This window comes from Garra rufa, chromosome 23 (assembly GCF_049309525.1).
Source record: "Garra rufa chromosome 23, GarRuf1.0, whole genome shotgun sequence".
Lineage (NCBI taxonomy): Eukaryota > Metazoa > Chordata > Actinopteri > Cypriniformes > Cyprinidae > Garra > Garra rufa.
Window position 1 is genome coordinate 22,872,209 of NC_133383.1, and position 21,822 is coordinate 22,894,030.

The 21,822-nt window shown below is 39.3% G+C and overlaps 4 protein-coding genes and 1 non-coding gene across 5 annotated transcripts in view; 4 read left to right on the forward strand and 1 right to left on the reverse strand.

Moving 5' to 3' along the window:
• Positions 1–1,042: 1,042 nt before the first annotated feature.
• LOC141298727 (endonuclease domain-containing 1 protein) lies at positions 1,043–2,948 on the forward strand. The gene is made up of 2 exons (XM_073829029.1): positions 1,043–1,390; positions 2,210–2,948. Exons 1-2 carry the CDS (start codon positions 1,100–1,102, stop codon positions 2,807–2,809), a joined length of 891 nt encoding a protein of 296 aa, XP_073685130.1. The 5' UTR covers positions 1,043–1,099; the 3' UTR covers positions 2,810–2,948.
• A 4,595-nt stretch (positions 2,949–7,543) lies between these two features.
• Positions 7,544–8,574, forward strand: LOC141298971 (endonuclease domain-containing 1 protein). The gene is made up of 2 exons (XM_073829260.1): positions 7,544–7,849; positions 7,966–8,574. The coding sequence occupies exons 1-2, from the start codon at positions 7,544–7,546 to the stop codon at positions 8,572–8,574; spliced, it is 915 nt and encodes a 304-aa protein (XP_073685361.1).
• A 3,447-nt stretch (positions 8,575–12,021) lies between these two features.
• trnal-uag (transfer RNA leucine (anticodon UAG)) lies at positions 12,022–12,103 on the forward strand. Its single transcript has one exon. It is a non-coding gene; the product is annotated as a tRNA-Leu (tRNA).
• A 250-nt stretch (positions 12,104–12,353) lies between these two features.
• Positions 12,354–17,318, forward strand: epob (erythropoietin b). Its single transcript, XM_073829119.1, has 4 exons — positions 12,354–12,467; positions 12,546–12,632; positions 14,613–14,777; positions 16,640–17,318. Exons 1-4 carry the CDS (start codon positions 12,357–12,359, stop codon positions 16,802–16,804), a joined length of 528 nt encoding a protein of 175 aa, XP_073685220.1. The 5' UTR covers positions 12,354–12,356; the 3' UTR covers positions 16,805–17,318.
• A 124-nt stretch (positions 17,319–17,442) lies between these two features.
• nlgn2b (neuroligin 2b) overlaps positions 17,443–21,822 on the reverse strand; it is a 117,475-nt gene continuing 113,095 nt past the window's right edge. The window contains exon 9 of the mRNA XM_073829118.1: positions 17,443–21,395. Within this exon, the coding sequence (XP_073685219.1) occupies positions 20,474–21,395 (922 nt within the window). The 3' untranslated portion in view covers positions 17,443–20,473. The remainder of the gene's footprint in view (positions 21,396–21,822) is intronic.

The following is a 21,822-nucleotide window of genomic DNA, read 5'->3' on the forward strand; positions in this document are numbered from 1 at the left end:
ATTAAAAAAATGCTCAGATTTTATTAAGCGTCATATATATGGGGATTAAGGCAATGGATTTTAATTTAATTTATAAATAAACAAACAAACACACAAATGATTAAAATTAATTAAAAAACAACAACGACACATATTTAAAATATAAAGTGTTTTTTAAAGCTTTATATATATGGGGATACAGCAATGAATGAATGAATGAATAAATAAATTATTTAAAAATAAATCTATGAATAAATAACTAATTTTTTTTTTCTAAAAAAAATCATTTGCAGTGTTTCTTTAAAGCTTTATATATGGGGATACAGCAATGACAGAATGAATGTACAAATAAATGAATGATTAAAAATGTTAATTTATAAATAAATAAATGATTAAATATTAGTTTTTTAACAGCAACACAAATTTAAAAAACTAATAATTTGCAGTGTTTTATTAAGCTTCATATATATGGGGATACAGCAATGAATGAATGAATAAAAAATTTTTTAAAATAAATGAACATTTCAATTTATAAATAAACAAACAAACAAACAAATTATTAAAAATTAATTTTAAAAAAGCAACACACATTTAAAAAAACTATTTGCAGTGCAAGCTTTATATATATGGGGATACAGCAATGAATGAACGAATGTACAAATAAATGAATGATTAAAAATGTTAATTTGCAAATAAATAAATGATTAAATATTACAGTTTTTTAAAAGCAACACAAATTTTAAAAATAATAATTTGCAGTGTTTTTTTAAGCTTTATGTATAGGGATACAGCAATTAATGAACGCTTAAAAATTAAATTCATGAATAAATGATTTAAAAAATTACAAACTTTAATTTAGATTTTAAAAATGCAAAAATAAATTATATATATATATATATATATAAAAGAAAAGAAAAGAAAATTTCTTCTGAAGAAAAATCTTCAGCTGCAAGGCTTTAGCCACTGAGATGTTGACAGTGCATCTGCACGAATGGTGCGTCAAGGGAGCGACGAGCAGTTATTTGACTATCATTGCAGTATGGAAAATGAACACCCCGGGACACTTTCGAAGTAGTTATTCAGAGGAGATTTTGAAGGAGAGCTGTTTCATTTCAATCTAATGGATCACTGGACTCTTTTGCTGGTGTTTCTCTGCTTTCTGCTCGCCACTGTGCGCTCAGAAGTGCAGAACGATTTTTCACCGGAATGCCGTGAATTTATGTATATGGGCACCGCCCCACGGGGTCTGGAGAATCGCTCACTTAAAAAGATCTGTCAGCGTTATAACGGCAAGCCCCGGTATGTCACTCTGTATGATGTGGTGGATCACATCCCGGTGTATTCCGCCTACACTTTCAAACGCTCCGACGGCTTCAAGAAGGTCGATGTTCCTTGGATGTTCGAGCCTCAGGTAACCAACCGTCGAGTTCTTATTTCACTCATAATGAATTTTTATCACTGTACCTTGTAGACATAAAAACAAGACATTAAAAAAACAAAGTTTAGATTTTGAACTGACCTGACCTAATCTGGTTTGTTAGTTTAGTCTGTTGGCTGTTTTGGGCACTTTTCCGCTGTGAAACCAGCTGCCAAACGGCTAAACCAGTTGAACACTATAAGCTTTGAGACCAACTAAGACCAGCCAGCAAGCCATCTTAGCTTGCTTTAAGCTGTTTTTACCTCATTTGCTGGTCCTACCCTGCTGAAAAAAACAGCTATAACCAGCCTAGGATGGTCTTAGCTGGTTTAAGCTGGAAGTAGCTGGTTTTAGCTGGTCACCCAGCCTGGCCAGGTGATCTCCCAGCCTGACCAGTTAAGACCAGCCTGGCCAGGCTGGAAAAGTGGCCAAAACCCCTCTAAAACCAGCCTGCTGACCAGCTAAAATAAGGCTGGTTGACCAGCTAAAACCAGCCAACCAGCCTAGGCTGGTTTTAGCTGTTTTTTCAGCAGGGTAGCTGAAGAACCAGCTACATCCAGCCTAGGCTGATCTTTACTGGTTTAAGCTGGTTTTAGCTGGTCTTCCAGCCTTGCCAGACTGGTTTTAGCTGGTGGTCAAAACCCCTCTCAAACTGGCTGGTTCTTTCAGCAGGGTATGAAAAGTGCCAGAAAGACCTTTACAAACAAACCAATTTAGACTGGTTGTACAGCTATACTTTCTATAATTTTATGTACCTCTTATTTAAAATACCTTAAAATGCTGTTTTTATATAAATATTCTGTCCTCACACAGCTCTCCACAGCATCAGACTCTGGTGAGATGCAGCCATTTCCTCCCAATGATGTCCACGACAGTTTTTCAGATGCCCAGGCCATCTTGGAAGACTACTCAAACATTGTTGATTTCGAACGAGGCCATTTAAACCCCGACGAGCACCAGGCTCATCCCGATGACAAGGCAGCCACGTACACCCTCACCAATGTGGTCCCACAGGTCCGCGAGTTCAACGTGGGCCACTGGAAACAACACGAGCACATCATCCGCCGTCGACTCAACAACTACTGCCGCGGTAAGGCGTATGTAGTCACGGGGGTCACCACATCTGGTAGGATGATCCGTAGATACAACAACGACCGAGTGGCCGTTCCTACCTACCTGTGGTCGGCCTACTGCTGTGTAGATTACGACCACAATGCCCCATTTGATGAGCGATCCAAATTCCCAGCCTTCGCAGCCTATGGGCTCAATGAGAAAGAAGGAACGGAAGTCGTAGAGATTTCTGTGCAGCACCTGGAAGAGTTTTTGAAGAAGAACACCTTTGTGGACAAGAGGTTTCAGATTTTCTTTGGGAACTGTGAGCCTAATGATGCTGTAATGGCAGTCCAGACTTAGGTGTCTTCATTTTTCTTCTCTGTCCTGTTGATACCTAAATTTATAAACACATTTTCATACATTTTTCAACTGTCAGAATTGTGTCCTCCATATACTCGAAAAGATTCCAATTAGATTTTTACAACCTAATGACACAAAAAAAGCATTTTAGATTCCACTGAAAACAATAGTTCTTTACAAAACAATGTTTGAAAAAGATTATTGAAAAAAAAAAAAATTGTTTACCAAGGCTGCATTTATTTGATGAAAGATACAGTAAAACAGTAATATTGTGAAATAATTATTATTGTATATATATATATATATATATATATATATTTAAAAAAACTGGATTTTCTTCAGCTGTCCTTAGTGTCACATGATTCCTTAGAAATCATTTTAATATGCTGATTTTTGTTGAATACAGTCAATTTTTAATAGTTTTTGGAAACCATTATCCATTTTTTGAATTGGAAATTAATCGGAAATTATTTGGAAAAATCATTTTCTTCTGTCACTTTTGATTAAGTTAATAAAATAAAATAATAAAATAATTTTATTAAAAACTAACTAAATTAATAAATAAATAACATACCCCAAACTTTTGATTGGTAGTATTTGTGATTGAAAGAACCTAGAAATCATCTGAAGTTTATACAAATCTGTAGTTTGAATAACTTTGGTTCTACAAAGAACCACCGAAAAACCTTAATTTTAAAGTACTGAAAATGTGTTTGAGCATCAGATCCTAAAGAAATATTCTAAGATACAATTTATTTAACTATTAAATAATTGGATATAACACTATTCACTTTTCATCTTTTTTTTTTTTTTTTTGGTTTGTTTCATTTGAAGAGTAAAAACCTGTATCCATTACCTTGACTGGTAGAATGGAAATCCAACTTCAGTTTCAGAAATATTTTATATCATCTAATTAAGAATATTTATCCATGAGAGGACTGAAAAGAGTAATGAAATGAGAGAGATTTAATGACTATAATCATCTGGGGCCTTAGGGGTTTTATGAGGTCCATTAACTTCTTTATAAAACTGCAACAACTAAATATTTTCTCACTTGTTAAGCATGTTTATTGCAATTTATCTGAATACTGTAGCTATTCTAAAATAAAAAATTGACCACTTAATCTTTTCTGTGTGCCTGAAGTCTGTCAATTATCAATATGAAAACATGAAAAACATAACTCAACAACATAAAAGCTCTAGGTGTTCTGGATAAAAGTAATAAATAAAGCTGATATCCAACTCCTATTGCTTGATCAATTTAATATGTACACTGTCTACTGATTCTTCTCAAAAGAAAAAGTTGCTTTTGTGTGTGTATGCGAGATTAACAATGGCATGAATATGAGATAGCTCATGTAATATCAGATAACCAAATAAAAGTGGCATAAAGAGGAGGTGAACGGAGCCCCGTTCCTTCCTAATCCCTTGTTCACACAGGACCCAGGCTCCATATAGACAGGCTTATCTCTGTACTCCTTTCTCTTTCATCACCTCTTCACACTCTATTGAGGACTGTTTGTTCTCTCGCGATGGGGAGTATAGAATAGCCTGATTTACATTTTATAAGACAGCCATACTAGTCACCCATGAAGATGATTAGCTCTACAGAAAATAAGGACCTGCATATGTATGGAGAGAGAGAGAGAGAGAGAGAGAGAGAGAGAATAGTTTGCTCTGGGAATATGTGATAAGGTTTCTGCACGGCATTTTCCTGAATCATCATGTCTCCCTCCTTTTACTGATTACTCCTTCCAAAGAAAGCTGCTGGTTAAAAGGAGAAGATAACTAGTACTAGCATGATTTACTCCAGATTAAACAAGACACACACACTAAATACACTCCAGTCTTGTTGGCTGTTCCCAGTATGCAGTGGTTAGTACCAAATTCCCTCTTAAGGAAAGTCTGTTCGCTCTGCAGCCATATTTGCAACACCTCCTGCTAGCTATTTCGGGCATCCTATGCCAAGTTCTAATCTAAATGAATGGGGGAATTCTAAAACCTCAAAAACTGCTTGCAACTTGCAATTAAATAACATATTTCAAATCAGCAACTCTGGAATGAACAGCCCCATAAATGTTGTTTCTGTGTGAAGTGACATGTGGCCAAGTATGGTGACCCATACTCAGAATTTGTACTTTGTATTTAACCCCTGTATGTGCACACATGTAGAAGTGAACACACACATGGAGCAGTGGGGAGCCATATTGTTGTGGCACCCATGGAGCAGTTGGGGGTTTGGTGCCTTCCACCATCAAGGGTCTCACCTCAGTCATGATTTTGAGGGTGAAAAACAGAGCTGGTTATTCACTCAACAATTCCTGCCGGACCTGAGACTTAAACCTGAAACCTTCGGGTTTCAAGTCCGACTCTCTAACCATTAGGTCACAACTGCCTTTATGCTCAAAAAGTGTTAAAAAAAAGCTGCTGCAGTGACACAATGACTTTACCAATTAGTGACTGGCTCTTTCTGCCATATTGAGCGTTATTGGGAAACCTTATTGGGTCCTGGCGTCATGTCAATGTTACTTTGACACATACCACCTCTCTAAACATTCTTGCAGACACCCTTCATGGCCATGGTGTTCCCTGATGGCAATGGCCTCTTTCAGCAGGGTTATGCACCATGCCACACTGCAAAAATTGTTCAGGAATAGTTTGAGGAACATGACAGAACGTTCACGTTTTTGACTTGGCATCCAAATTCCCCAGATCTCAATTTGACTGAGCATCTATGAGTATCCCAACAAGCATCCCAACAAATCCGATCCATGGAGGCCCCACCTTGTGTAGACATAGTGGCACCTCTGGTCATGGATACCTACGGCTCAATGATGCACATGGGGATCGAAGGCAAGGCCCAACCACATAGAAGAGCTACTGTAGCTCAATCTGCAAAAAAACTTAATGTGGGCCATGACAGAAGGGTGTTACATAGCCACAGACTGTTACGATGGGGTATGTAGCCACAAACTGGTCAAAGTGTCCATGATGACCCCTGTCCACCGCTAAAAGTGCCTATAGTGAGTAGTGAGAGTCAGAACGGAACCATGGAGCAATGGAAGAAGGTTGCCTGGTTTAATGATTCACATTTTCTTTTAGGTCTGATGGATGGCTGGATCCATGTGTGTCATTCACTTGTGGAAAATATGGCAGCAGATGCTCTATAGGAAGATAGCAGGCTGGCGGAGTCAGTGTTATGCTCTGGGCAACATTCTGTTGGGAAACCTCGGGTGCTGGCATCATGTGAATGTTATTTTGACACATACCACCTCCCTAAAGAGTCTTTGCAGACCATGGCAATGGTGTTCCCTGATGACAATGGTAAAGGAAGCACTGCCACACTGCAAAAATTGTTTATGAATGGTTTGAGAAACAGGAAAAGTTTAAGGTGTTAACTTGGCATCCAAATTTCCCAGATTTCAACTCGACTGAGCATCTACAGGTATGGGATGTGCTGGACCAACAGATCTGTTCCATGGAGGCCTCAATTTGTGTAGATGTAACTCGTCCCTAGTCATAAATACCCAAGGCTCATTGATGCACATGGAGAGTGAAGGCAAAGTCCAATCACATAGAAGAGCTACTGTAGCTCAAAGAGCTGAAAAACTTACAGACTGTATTGTTGGAATACATAGCCACAGACTTGTCAAAGTGTCTAAAAGCGCCTAAAATAAGCAGTGGGAGTCAAAACTGAACCTTGGAGCAATGGAAGAAGGTTGCCTGGTCTGATGAATCACATTTTCTTTTAAATCTGATGGACGGCCAGGTGCGTGTACATTATTAATCTGAAGTTGGGGAACCCTGGGTCCTGGCATCTTGTAAATGTTACTTTGACACCTACCACCTCTCTAAAGTTGCAGACCACCCTTCATGGCAATGGTGTTCCCTGATGGTAGTGGCCTTTTTCAGCAGGATAATACACCTTGCCACACTACAAGAAATAAGAAGTTATAATAAATAAGAAGGTGTTGACTTGGCCTCCAAATTCCCCAGATCTCAACCTGACTTTGCATCTATAGCAGGGGTGTCCAAACTCGGTCCTGGAGGGCCGATGTTCTGCAGAGTTTAGCTCCAACTTGCCTCAGCACACCTGCCTGGAAGTTTCTAGCATGCCCAGTATTAGCTTGATTAGCTGGTTCAGTTGTGTCTAATTGGGGTTGAAGCTAAACTCTGCAGGGCACCAGCTCTCCAGGACCGAGTTTGGGCACCCCTGATCTAATGGATGTGCTGGAACAACAAATCCAATCCATGGAGGCCCAATCTTGCAACTTGGACTACAATGCTAATGTGTTCTGAGTTGATGCAAGGACATTGCTGGATGTTTGCTAGGTTATTCTGAGTGGTTGGTAGGTGGTTTCTTACAGAACCAAGTCAAGTCAACACAGCCCTGGCTCTGGTTCCTTCTTCAGTCTCAGGATAATAACACACCTCTCCACAACTATTTCTCAACTCCTCAACAATAGTGAAGGACATTCTACACATCAAAGCAAAGTTCAAACAACAACAACAATAATAATATTTTCCCCTTGAACTAGAAAAAGGTTATGTCCATGTTCATGTAAAGCCACATCTGCAAAGTTCACCTAAAAGACACACTCTACTCTTTTAGGCAAATTCTCATCACTTCTGTTTTGCTTATCTAATCGAGGCTATTCAAAGTAACCAGCTTCCAATTCCTCTCATTCAGTCATTCTGCTCAAGTAAGACTGTCGAGAAGCTTCTTTGACTAAAATGTGTCCCTCCATCATCCTTCTGGCTCTTGCCAGCACAATATTGCTCTCTGAACAATGGGGAACTGCAACCGTGGTTGAAGACTTCAACCATATTGAGAGATGCAAGGACTCGCTTTATATGGGCACCCCACCACGAGGCTTTAGAGATAGCGGACTCAAGAAGATCTGCCAGCGCTATGCTGACAAACCCAGATTCGTGACTCTGTACGACACCAAAAACCGTATCCCAGTTTACTCCGCGTACACCTTCAAGAAAACAGAGGGCGATCGGCGTGTGGACTATCCCTGGATGTATGAACCTCAGGTATGAAACTATTCACTCTCAGAAAAAAAAGTACAAAAACTGTTTGTTTTTTTCTGAGAGTTTAAGGACTGGCTTTCTTTGCTACAATTGTAATGCTGTGTTGACCTTTTTCCCAGCTTGCAGAGCTTGATGGGAATGGGAACATGATGCCCTTCCCCACTGGCTACTTACATATGAAGTTTGAGGACAGCCAGGCGGTTTTGGATGACTACTCTGACGTGGTTTTGTACGAAAGAGGCCATCTGAATCCAGACCAGCACCAGTCAGACCCTCAGGACCGAGCGGCTACCTACACGCTCACCAACGTCGTGCCAGAAATTCGTGAGTTCAACATTGGACCATGGCGTGAACACGAAGAGCGCATTCGTGTGCGTCTCAACAACTTTTGTCGGGGTACAGCCTATATTGTAACTGGGGTTACCACGCATGGAAACATGATCCGACGTAACAACCAGGACCGTGTTGGCATCCCTGAAGAAGTGTGGTCTGCCTACTGCTGCACTGAGTACGACCGGAATGCACCACACAATGTGCGCATCCGCTTTCCAACCCAAGCAGCCCTTGCGAAGAACTCAAAAGAGGGGAACAGAGTCCAAGAACTCACTGTGCAGGATCTGGAGAACTACCTGACTAACAAAATGGCCATAGACAAGAACTTCCAGCTGTTCTATGATAACTGCAACTCACCTTCACCTCTTCCTCCCTACCTTCATTATGCCAAATGATCTGACTTACCTTTAGCTCATAGCTTTGGTTGTGGTTTAATTTTTCTTGCTTTCTGTTTTCCTATAGCTTCTCTGTATGTAGAAAATGAGTTGAAATAACAAGTCTTGTAAGTTCTGCAGAATGTTACATTTAGTGGATTGCATTGTTGTACAATCCTGTTTAGGTTTTTGGGGTCGGTAAGATTTCCTCAAAAAATGTTAAATTCTTTTCACCATTGATAATAAGAAATGTTTCTTGTGCACCAAATCACCATATCAGAATTATTTCTAAAGCGTCATGTAACTTTTAAAACATAAAAATAATAAAAACAGTTATTTTAAATTGTAATAATATTTTACAATATGACTGTTTTAGGGTATATTTGATCAAATAAATGCAGTTTTGATGAGCAAAAAGAGAGTTTTTTTCAAAAACATCTTACTGACCCCAAAGATTTTAAAGGGCAATACAAATAATTTACTTTAATAGTCATATTTGAACAATATTTAAGAAAATCTGTCATGTTATGGTATAAAATGGTGATTGTTTAATTAAAAAATTCCCTGTCAGGTCTATGTCTACAGCTATTTTATTGCTTTTATCTTAATATGAATCATCCTATGCACAATTATGACAAACTGTCTCAGTTTAGTCTCAGTTCCACAAAAGTCAAAGTTTTGGTCATCATTATAAAGATAGATATTCTATTATATATTATAATTTATATATATAGATATTATAAGATATTATAAAGATAGAAGAAAAAAATATTGGAAAAGTAAAAAAGCGTAGATTAATTTTAAAAGTGTTAGTCTGCAGATCTGCAATGACAGAGGTTTAAAGAGAGCTTTAAAACCTTCAAGGATGGTCAAAAAAGGACATTTGCCACCTCCTAGTCATATATTTCACCTAAATAACCATCAATGAACTATATTTTGGAATGTAAAGGTCGCACAGGAGTCTTCATAGACTGACCACTGCAATGTGGGACATTCCTTTCATTTCTTTCATTCCTTTCAAGGACATAATCTAATCTCAGAGAGACACAAATGAGGAAGGATATGCAAATACCATAGTTATGGCTGGAAAGCCAATGTAAACGATTAAAGTCCGCTGATCCCAGATCAGCAAACCACACTGACAAGCATGCCTTGTAACTATCACAGTACCCCAAGCCAGGGACTTTACCTAGTCTAAGAATGATCACGAGGTCCAACTATTCAACGTTAAACTGCTATAAGGTGTTCAGAATAGTAATATTGCTAAAAAGGACCCTGGGGCCCAGCCCATAATCCATGCTTGAGTAGGGTAACCTATTTCTACAGCTGTGACCAAAAGCTTCAGCTTGGCTGTAATTTAGTATTTGAACACTAGATGGTGGTGTTGCCAAATTTTAAAAAAGCTGGTTTCAAGCTGTTCTGCAATTTTTTTTCCCAACAAGGGCCATGTTGTAATCTCTTTGTTTAGTATTTTACTTATTTATTCAGTCGCCAAATATAAGTGCTTCTAAGAAAGTTGAACAAGTTTGCCCTCAAACGTGAGGCCACTGTCGTCACAGGATTGTACACAGAAACTCTGAATGTACATTGAGCAACCTAGTGAATGCCAAACAGAACAGACCGAACAGTGAGCGCTGGAATACTATCAAGGACACACGAGAAACAGGGCCACGCAAAAGTCATACGGTGCATGCGTTGAGCTCAAATCTGCGCAGTCTGCAGTAACCTCAGAGTGCAAAAAGGAGCACAAAAGTCGCAATTAAGGATTTAAGATCATTATGCATAGTAAAAATGCACCTTGCGAATGCAAACGTTTTCAGGTAAGCTAAGCTTTTTTTTCTAAGGGGGAGCAATTCGTGTAGAAAATATTTGTGATGTAATAATAGGATAGTCAGACTTTGTCCCTTGTTGTAGTTAAGAATTATTTTATAGTTTGTAATATATAAGCAATTGTATTTGTATCTTTTTATTGTATTTTAATTAATTCATAAATGAATGCACCTCAGCCCAAAATTACAATATAGTTCACACTTATATGTGACTTTGGACCACAAAACCAGTCTTAAGTAGCACGGGGATGTTTGTAGAAATAGGCAAAAATACATTTTATGGGTCAAAATGATCTATTTTTCTTTTATGCCAAAAACCATTAGGATATGAAGTAAAGATCATGTTCCATGAAAATATTTTGTAAACTTCCTACTGTAAATATATCAAAACGTATTTTTGAATTGGAAATATGCTAAGAACTTCATTTGGACAACATTAAAGGTGATTTTCTCAATGTTTTGATTTTTTCTGCACCCTCAGATTCCAGATTTTAACAAACCATACGTCAATGGAAAGCTTATTTATTTAGTATTCAGCTTTCAGATCAAATCTCAATTTAAAAATGGACCCTTATGACTGGTTTTGTGGTCCGGGTGACATATAAATAAAACATTTTATAGTTTCTATAATAGATGCAGTGCTGCTACTCAGGCGAGCTACATGTCCTAAAACCTGTCATGCTATCATGTCCAGAAATTTCTGCTATGTCTGTCCAGCAGATATAGCCTACCTTTGTGATATATATTCTGAGAGAAAGTCGCTTATATATGTTCTTTATTCATTAACGAACTTTTAGTGAGCAGGAGTTGCAGAACGGGTGGTGTGAACTGTGAAGCCAGTTGCTAAATTCTGGGAGTCTATTAATGAATGAATTGTTCGAGTTCAACTGAGTCGTTTGTCATAAACTAAATCCCTTTTTAAGCGCTCGACTGTTTTACTGTCTTCAGTGACTAACCATAAAGATGGCATTTCTTTGGTTGAACACAGAGAACGAATACGTACTGTTAGTCTGAGGGAGGAAATGAACGAACTAGTCATCTTGTTCATAACTAACTGAACGAGTCATCTATAAGGAGCTGAACCAGCTGATGATTGATTATATCAATTAAAATGACAAAAAAAAAAAGCTTGAAAGAGTGATAAAAGAAATTGAATATTTGCGTTTTTGAGAATCGGTTGAGTGGACGATTTAATGACTCACTTGTATGATCCAAAGTAAATCACTTCTTACCATCGGATGAATCTTTTCAGTATACCGATTCTAAAGAAGTCAGTCATTGGGATGAATCAAAAGCCCTCGACACTATGTTTGACTTCCGTGGCTTTCCCAAGCAGCTATATTACTAAAAGAAGAGCTGCGTCATGCTATTTAGAGCGGCGACCCCAGTATGAACAGTGTCAGTGACATAGAAAGATGAATCAGATGACGTGCAGAAGCTTCTATCCTGGAGATAAAGTAATGCCGACTTGTTAGAGGTCAAGGCTGTGGGCTAAGGCTAATACGATACAGTAATGCATTCTCGGAAATGTAGTATTTGACCTTAGCTGTTCGAAATAAACTTTGAATCGAACGATAATTAGCTTGTCAGTAGATGTTTACTATGATTAAAGCCGGCTTGTTTTGAGTTGTGTTCCATGGGTAGCGTGGCCGAGCGGTCTAAGGCGCTGGATTTAGGCTCCAGTCTCTGTGGAGGCGTGGGTTCGAATCCCACCGCTGCCATCCTTTAAATACTCGCTCTAATAAGCTTCTTTGGTATTATACATCTTGGTAGTGTGAATATAATCTTAGTTCCAATTTAGGCATTGAATTCCAGTTAATGCAGCCTAATGTGGTGAGGACGCCTATTTTCATAGGTTTTAAATCTCTGAGGTAACTTTTTTTGTAATAAACAAAAAAGATTGTCAACTTCCACATGCATTTACACAGAGTAATTCTAATACCAGTGTTTATTTTAGGTCTGGTGTCAGTTTTGATGGTGTTTGTGTGGCTGGGTGGAAACCAGGTCTCGCCCCTCCGACCCATCTGTGACCTGAGGGTTCTGGACCACTTTGTACGAGAAGCTCGAGATTCTGAAGTCATCATGGTGAGGTCTCTATGTGCTTCACACAGAAAGTCAGGTTAGTTTCAGAAACATATCTTCATCTGTCTCTTTTTCTCCCAGCGAGGTTGCAGAGGAGGCTGTGGAGTGATGAAATCCTACTTTGTTCCTCTGACTAGTGTTGACTTTGCTGTTTGGGAAGATTTAGACGTGAGTACTGTGTTTAATGTAATATAAAAACTAGGGCCGGGACTCGATTAAAAAAAATAATCTAATTAATTAGAGGCTTTGTAATTAATTAATCGAAATTAATCGCATTTTAATCGCATATAAATATTTGACCTGAGAACAGTGAGAAGTAAGTTTTTTCATATGGATTTTTAGTACACCATTGAATAATGACTGAACACATAAACTGAAGCAACAAAATATTGTTTATTTTTGTTCAACCAAGTCCAACAGACCAGTGCGATATTGCCATTAACTGTAGCTATAGGATACAGCGTTTCCCATAACGAAAACATTTATTTCAGTGAAAAAATAAATCCAAAACTCTCTATTTTAACATTTTGAACAATAGGGCTTTACAATCTTTTGCTATTTTTTTTTTTTTTTTTTTTATAAATTCTTGTGTTTTAATTTTTCTCATAATCAAATGAAAGCATAAACATTTATTTTATTTTTAATCAAATGAAAAATAAACCTTTTTAATTTTTGGCAAACAAACAGAGGTTTGCTGTTAAAATCAATAAATAATAATAATCATAGTATTTTTTTCTACAATTAAGTGGTTAATCTTGTTGTTATATTAATTTTTTATCATATATATTGTTTTTTGTCAATTATTTAAATAGGAATATTGATCTGTTTCATGTTAAACCGTACTTTTATTTTGACAGGTTGCCGTGAAGTTTCTGTGTGTGCAGTATGATATGATGCTAGTTTTCTCAAATGAAACGGTAAAAGTGACACTGACAGTAGCTTTGGAGATTGAGTCTATCTGTTCATTTGAGATGCAAATGCCAAAAATTAACGGGAGCATCACGCGTACAGTGTAAAAAAAATGCGTCTCTGCCATTCTGACATACAGAGGCAAACGGTAAATGCAGGATTCATATTAAAACGGTCTTTTTGCATTTCGGTTTTCACAGACACTAGTCCATATCGCGATTTGAATTAAGTGACAGACCAACTTTTGATTTATCAATCCAAAAATCGACGAATTTACGTGGCATTCCGCGCGTTGCAATTCGTTTTTTATGAATGGAGTCCGCGATCCAGTCCGTGTCCGTGGGGAAACACTGGGATATTTAGAAATATACTAGCCTTCATTTCAGAAATTCAGGTACCCTATAGGTAGGTAGACCTTCTGTAAAAGCATTGAGGTGATACTTGAGGCTCGATGTGCTGTGGTGATATGCGCATTCCTTTGTCTAAACGCTAGTTGGTGCTCCAGTATAATCGGTCCGCCGCTGAAACTCATTCAGTGAGAAACGTTCCGCGGTGCAAAATTAAGTGCGATTAAAATGCGTTAAAAAAAAAATCAACGCGTTATTTTTGTGTAATTAATTAATCTAAATTAACGCGTTAAAGTCCCGGCCCTAATAAAAACATATACTGTACCTGTACTGTGATTAATTACTCACCCTCATGTTGTTCCAAACCTTCAAGACCTGCAAATTAAGATATTTGTAATGAAATCTGAGAGCTTTCTGACCCTGTATAGACATCAGTGCAACTACCATGTTCAAGGCCCAGAAAGGTAGTAAGGACATCGTTAAAACTTTTTAGCGTTTTAGTAACTTTAGTAACTTTTTAGAATTTGCATGTTGAAGACTGACACAGAAGAGAAGAAATTGTTGAATAAAGTCCCTATTTTTGTTTTCTTTGTGCACGAAACTTATTCTCATAGCTTCGTAAAGTTAAGGTTAAACCACCAATGTCAAATGGACTATTTTAACGACTTCCTTACTACCTTTCTGGGTCTTGAATATGTCATTTCTGTCTATGCAGGGTCTGAAAGCTCTCGGATTTCATCAGAAATATCTTAATTTGTGTTCTGAAGATGAACGAAGGTCTTTTGGGTTTGAAATTACATGAGCGTGACAGAATTTTCAATTTTGGGTGAACTATCTCTTTAAAGCCAATAGAAAGCATTTATGATCATTCACAGTGTAAATCTGTTTCCAGTTTTATGGACAGGCCGTGGAGGTCCAGTCTGGTTTGTCTCTTCTGGATCAGGCCCTGAATAATGCGATGAAAGCAGTGAGCAACTCTCTTCTTGCCAATGCGCTGGACAACAACATCAGTAATATCCACAGCCTCGGCCAGATCCTGCACAGTCTTGATTTACAGGTGTAGTGTTGCGACTATGAGCACAGCATGTGTCTGTCACAGCAAGGTCTATTCTGACAGTATTGACTATTCTGACATTAACGTCCAGCCTCTTTTCTAATTTGGCATTCTAGGAAATTGTGCAAACGTGCAGCTCAGTCAGTTTACCTTTTACTTCCCCCCTCTCTCTCTGTTGGCTACAGTCAAAGTGGTGGCATGATTCTGGGAAGTGCGTTTTGTTTCCCCAAAGCTTGATAGTTCAGTGACTGTGAGGTGAATTTTCATGCCATGCTGTACTGTGGAGCTGGATATATAAATAAAAAAGCAAAAAATACAATAAAACAAAATAAATGCAGATTTTTAGACTAGATAAAAACGAATTAATACAATGTATAAAATATAGTGAAAACAGAAATAGCTAGATACAGCATGTGTATGTCTACTGCAGACTTGATTCTATGACATTATTTCCACTATAGTAAACCAAAGTTCCAATATACAGTTAATTGCTTTCAATAACTGAGAATGAATTGAAGGATGCATCATTACAGTTGAGGTCAAAAGTTTACATACACCTTGTACAATCTCTAAAATATTAATTATTTTACTAATATCCGAGGGATGATACAAAATGCATGTTATTTTTTATTTAGTGCTGACCTAAATATTTCACATAAAAGACATTTAAATATAGTCCACAAGAGAAAATAATAGTTGAATTTATAAAAATAACCCTGTTCAAATGTTTACTTACGCTTGATTCTTAATACTGTGTTGTTACCTGAATGATGCACAACTGTGTTTTTTTTGTTTAGTGATAGTTGTTCAGGAGTCCCCTGTGTGTCCTGAACAGTTAAACTGCCTGCTGTTCTTCAGAAAAATCCTTCAGGTCCCACAAATTCTTTGGTTTTTCAGCATTTCTGTGTATTCAAACCCAAAACGACTGTATGATTTTGAGATCAATCTTTTCACACTGAGGACAACTGAGGGACTCATATGCAACTATTACAGAAGGTTCAAACGCTCACTGATGCATCAGAAGGAAACCAGTGCATTAAGAGCCAGGGGTGAAAACTTTTGAACAGAATGAAGATGCGTACATTTTTCTTATTTTGCCCAAATATATATATATTTTTTTACTTAGTACTGCCTTTCAGAAGCTGCTTACATGTTTCCCAGAAGACAAAATAGGTTAAATTTACCCTGATCTTTAAAATAGGCTCTTACTGCATTGTGTTTCCTTCTGCAGCATCAGTGAGCATTTGAACCTTCAGTAATAGCTGCATATGAGTCTCTCAGTTGTCCTCAGTGTGAAAAGATGGATCTAAAAATCTCAAAACAGTCATTGTTGGAAAGGGTTCAAATACACAACAATGTACAACACGTTATTAAGAATCAAGTGTATGTAAACTTTTGAACAGGGCTATTTTTTTTTTTTTTATAAATTCAACTATTATTTTCTCTTGTGGACTATATGTAAATGTCTTTTACGTGAAATATCTTATTCAGGTCAGTACTAAATAAAAAATAACATGCATTTTGTATGATCCCACATTTTGCAGGTTTATCAAGGTGTGTGTAAAGTTTGACCTCAACTGTATATATATCAATCGTCATTAGTGAATCATTCCCACTGGGTTAAAACATGATGAATCAGGCTGCAAATATAACATTAGAGTACAATACACAATACACTTGAATTAGGAGGGGAAACTAGCTTAGTAGCCAAAGCTGTTAACGGTAGTTGATTTTAGCAGTAGGTTCGTTTCATGTATTCTGATTTTTATGAGGCGATCCAATCAGATTTGAGAGCTGCAATCAATCCATTCTAGAATTCTCGGGGATGATAAATTTTCCCTAATGAGTTTGTTCTGTTTCCACAGCAGGCCAGGTCCACAGTTCTTCCAGATGATTCAGCTCCTGCCAGCGCACAGACGCAGGAGGTCTCCTCTCTCCCAGAACTTCTGCAGGTGCAGAGCAGTTTCCTGCGAGGGAAAGTCAGACTCCTGCTTTCAGCTGCACCAGCCTGCCAACGGCAAAACAGCTGATGCGAGCTCAGAAACTGTTTACGACAGTCACACATACACAGTAACCTGGACAAGAACACTTGATTGTGACACCTTAGTCAGTCTTAAAGAGCTTTCAGGTGTCGCTCCTCTGCAGTCATGTTTCTAGAGTATGCATTGTGTCCAGAGTGAAGCAAAACAGCAGTGACACCTTGACTTATTCAACAAGGTGAACATGGCAGAAGAACCTGCAGAGGAACATTTCAGAGCCCACAAGTGGACTCAAAGGCTTATAGCAGTGTGGCGAACAGCTTGTCTGGCTGTATCCAGCCACCTGGACTACATTACACCTGAGACACTTTTATTTAATTATATTTGTATGTTGAGTTTTCTACAAATCCATGAGTTGTGCTGCTACTTGTTCATTTTTTTTAGTAGGCAGTGTTCCTTCTGTGCACACACACTACAGGATATGTCCTTTGCGTACGTTTAACTGCAGAACCAAAGGTCTTTTTAAGGATCAGCAGGGTTTGCAATGTGGACACAATGCTGCAAAGCTGCTGTGGTATGAGGTATGCTCCCATCTAGAGGACAAAACAGGAAGTTTAAATCAAACTGTAAGTATACATAACATAAGAATTTAGCACATTACCATGCAAATAAGGAGACAGGTCTGTCGGTATGTTTAATAACCTTTTTTAATGTTGTCCAGTTCAGATACACAACATACAGTGTGTAGTAGCCTGTATAGGAAATAGAAATATGAATTTCATTCTTTAGACCCGTTGCGGTCATACAGTCCCCTCAACTCAAGCCTTTTTTACGTTGCTGAAATTCAACAAAATGAAACTCAACAGGTGCAAGTCTTTTTTTGGCGACCAAGCATTAATACTCAACAGTTGTGTTTCTCAGTATTTCTTTTTTTCCTCAATTTTTTTTCTTTCAATCATCTATAATACATAGGCAACCCAGACAAAAAGTATCACCACGTATGTCTGGTGAGAGTGTGCTTTATATGTCTGTCAGTTGCCGGTAGAATCATCTCTCTCCCTTTATTTTGTAGAAAAATATGAACTGTTTAAATTCTCTACTTTGAAATATATGCAGCTCAAATTCACAACAAAGAGATAAGCCAGAACTCTGTGGAATCCCACCCCCACTCCAACAAATCTCCAATGGTTTGGGTAACATTAAATTTCTAAGAACTTACAACCAGGTAAGAGAAAACAAACACCCCACAGTGTCATTTAGTCCACTGAAGCGTAATGAAGAACACCCAGGAGAATGACTCAAACAGCAGGCCTCTCGGAAAAACAACCAGGGCTGACTCAAGCGATTTACATCCTACGAGGAAATAAAACGAGCTTCTCCACATAAACTTTCTCATTTAACTCTCTCCAACAAAGTATTCTGATTAGGCCCTGATCGGTTCCACCCTCCGTTTTTCAAACCAAACAGAATCAGATGCAGCCGGCGACTCTATTGTCCACCGCATTGTCGGGTCTTGCAGCAAATTTGAATTCCAAATGCAATTACTCTCATCAAGTGCGCTCATTCTTGACTCAATATATTCTCTAATGTGGAATTCGCTTCGTTTCCGCTTCCCTCAACATTCATTACGATTTAATGTCTTTTGTCGAAAAGAAGCTTTAGTATCTGTAAACCTTCAAATGAAAATCTAAGGGTCTTCAGAATCGTGGGTGGCGGGATGTGATTGGCTGAATGAGCTTGCACCTGTTTTTACAGTGGATACGATTGGCCGTGAACCCAACAATAAACAAAATATTTACAAAGACCATGTCATCTCTTACACTTAGAAAAATGTACAGTTTGCATCTTGTGTTTTTCGTCATGGCATGACAGAAAGTGGTCTTGCGTGTTTTTCATCCACCCACCGACAAGAAACTCCAAAAACAAGACGACGAGAGAACAAAAAATGGATGGAGATGAGATCGGTATGCACAGTCGCTTGCATTATGGATCATAAATGTATATTTTAAGTGGCGTGAGGGATGACGCCCCGTCCACTGTAGAGCGGTACGTCTCTTCAGGCTGCGTTTAGTTTCCAGAGTCAGTATCCAGTGGCCACATCTGTCCTGTTCCTCACACACTCACGCTTACACGTGAACGCAAACCACCCGCCTCCCGCTTCCTCTCGGCCAGATCGTTCTTGGCACCCTGAAAGAGAGATTTCGGAAAAAACACGTAGAGAAGGTGAGAGGTTGAATCAGAAGGTCTTACGGGGACTTGTGACAGGGCATATAACAAGATGTCCGCCTGATGACAAGTGAGCTCAAACTGAGATAATCACTCAAAGGTCAGTGTCAGTGAGGGGGAATAATGTTCTGGACACGTCATGAGCTCTCTTGGGCTCTGGATAAAAGAGAGAGACGGAGAGACTCCAGCTGTGCGGGAACGGGCGCAGGTGTTGATCCCGTCGCTCTGGACGTCCAACTCCGCAGAGTCCGAGTCTTTACGGAGAGAGAGAGAGAGAGAGAGAGAGAGCGACACAGTGAACGTTCCTTAACTCAATGTGGCGTAATGCGCGGGTTACTACGGAGGACTATACGAGCGGAGAGAGAGATAAAAGGGATAAAAAAGGAGAGGAGGGGATCGTGGATCTGATCAGTCCTTCTCAGTCCTGGAGATGAGCTTTATCGTACGGCTTCCGTAATTATAAATGAAAAAAAGAAGGGAACGATTTATCCTCTTTATTATCGTCAAGAATCAGTTTCATTTCCGGATATGACCATGTATCTACAGAGGGAAAAGAATCTCCAAATGAAGTGCACAAAATATAGCTGATGTAAAAAGAAGAAAAAAAAAATAAGAGAGAAAGAGAGAGCAAGAGAGAGCAAGAGAGAAAAGACTGTTGCAGAAAAAGACAATTAAAAAGACAAAGAAAGAAGAGTCTTGAATCTCCAATGTCCATTTTCCTTTTAAAAAATAAATCATGCAAATTTCCCAAAGCGCAATCAAGATATAAATTTAATTATTCTATATCTTTTTATATAGATATTTGTAGTGTTGTTCATTTCTCCCCATAGGCAAATAACAGTGACAGTGCAAAACAAAAAGCAAAAAATCAACATAAAAAACGAGAGAGAGACCAAAGAAAAGAAAAACAAATTTGGCACTTTTTTTTCTTCTCAATTCTGCAAATTCCTTGAATAAATCCAGTTCAGGTGATTCTCTCCACGTCCGTCCACTAGACTGCGTCTGATTGGACGATGATCACAGTACTTGGCACAAGAATGCTGGTAAAAATTAGATAGTAGAATCTTTTTTTTCATTCATAGCCTTATAAGGTTATCAATAATACATATTTTACAGGTATGGTTTCTTGATTTATAAAACAGTCCGAAGTAGGAAAAACTGTTCTTTTTTGGGGACTAGAAACGGCTACAGCAGAGCAAAAGACTGTCGGGGAGAAGAAAAGAAAGAAGAAGGGAAAGGTGGCAATGAAACAGGGAGGGGATAGCTGCTGTGTTGAGTAGGGAAAATGGCCAACATTTCTCCACCCAAAATCTTCTCCAAGAACGAGAGGAGCAGGAAGAGTAAAACAAGAAAGAACGAGAGAGAAAGAGAGTGTGCTGGGAGTGGACTTAAAAGGGACGGGAACGGTGTGTTGGACAGTACAGAGCACCACTCTTAGTACCGGAGGTCTGTGTTCCTATGCGTTTGGAGGGCCTGATCCCCTCGGAGGGGTTACTATACTCGTGTGGTGGAGTGCTGGTGGGGCAGGGCGTTGTTGCTGTGCCCAGCACTTGGTGCAGGAGCAGGGGGATAAGTGTTGAAGGCATGGAGGGGCTGCATGCCAGTGATGGTACTGGGGATCATGGAAAGGGTGTTAGCCGTCATAAGTGGCACGTCCTCAGGTGCCCGCCGTAGAGCCAGAGTGTAGTCCGGCGGGCATACAGGGGGTCTTAGAGGCTCCAGGTCGCCGTGTAGACCACGTGGTGGAAGAGGCGTGCCGTGGTCAAGCTCCACTCTCTGCTGCTTCATCTGCAAGGACATTAGCTCCTCCTCCTGGCTCAGTGCCAGGTCGTTATGGGGCGGAGCCCCCACAATGCCGACGCCCGGCCCAGCCCCACGTTGAGGCGAGAGGCGCCGATGGCGCCGTTGTAGCAGCTCATGCCGTTTGTCACGTTTATAGTACAATGCGGCAAACGCCAGCACGTTGAGGAAAAGCAGCGACGCACCCACTGCTACCGTCACGCTCAGCTCCGTCGAATAGTCCCGTGTGTCACTTGGGAACGGGAAGCGTTCAGGAGGGTGTTCTGAACCTTCGAGGTCCGGGTCGGGCGGGTAGGTCGAGACCGTGGGGTGGCGAGTAGAGCGAGTGCCAGGGCTCTGAGGCGTGCCCTTCCAGCCAGTCCGGTGCGGGCTGCCAGGTGGCAGTCGTGTGGTTATGGAGGTGATGATCTCCTCATGAAGGGTGTGGAGGTGAGGAACCAGCTCAAGCCAGAAGGCAACTTTGTTGGCGCGGTAATTATCCCGGATCCGAGGCTTCAACCCAATGTGGAGGTACTGCTTGTCTTTCGAGCTGAATTTGGTCCAGATAACTTCCTCGAAGCGATTGGGCTTAGTATGGATGAATTTAGTATCCTGCGGTACTGGAATGTTCGGATCTCTGGAAAACAAAATATTGAAACACATTGAGAAGAAAATACAGAAAAGAAAAAGACTGAACTGCATTTGTACAGTGAGGGAAAAATTATTTGATACCCTGCTGATTTTGTACGTTTTTACCAAGCGGCAACCTCCCGCTCTCTCTATTGAGACCAACACGGAAGTGGCTTAAACTGCAATTCATGGACTGGCCGCTAGAGACTGGCTGCAAAAGGGAGTCAATCCCATAGACGCCCATGTTAAAATGCCCAACATTACAGCAGAAAAAAATATGTTTCCAGCCTGGTACAAAAAGTGATTTTGGTCTATATAGCTAATTTCACCCTTCATGTCAACAGTGAGGGGGGTGAATTTTTTTTTATAACTCATCCGTTTAAGTTATATTAAGCCTTAAAGTTCTGCATAATTAAGGGCGTGGTTACTTGTGT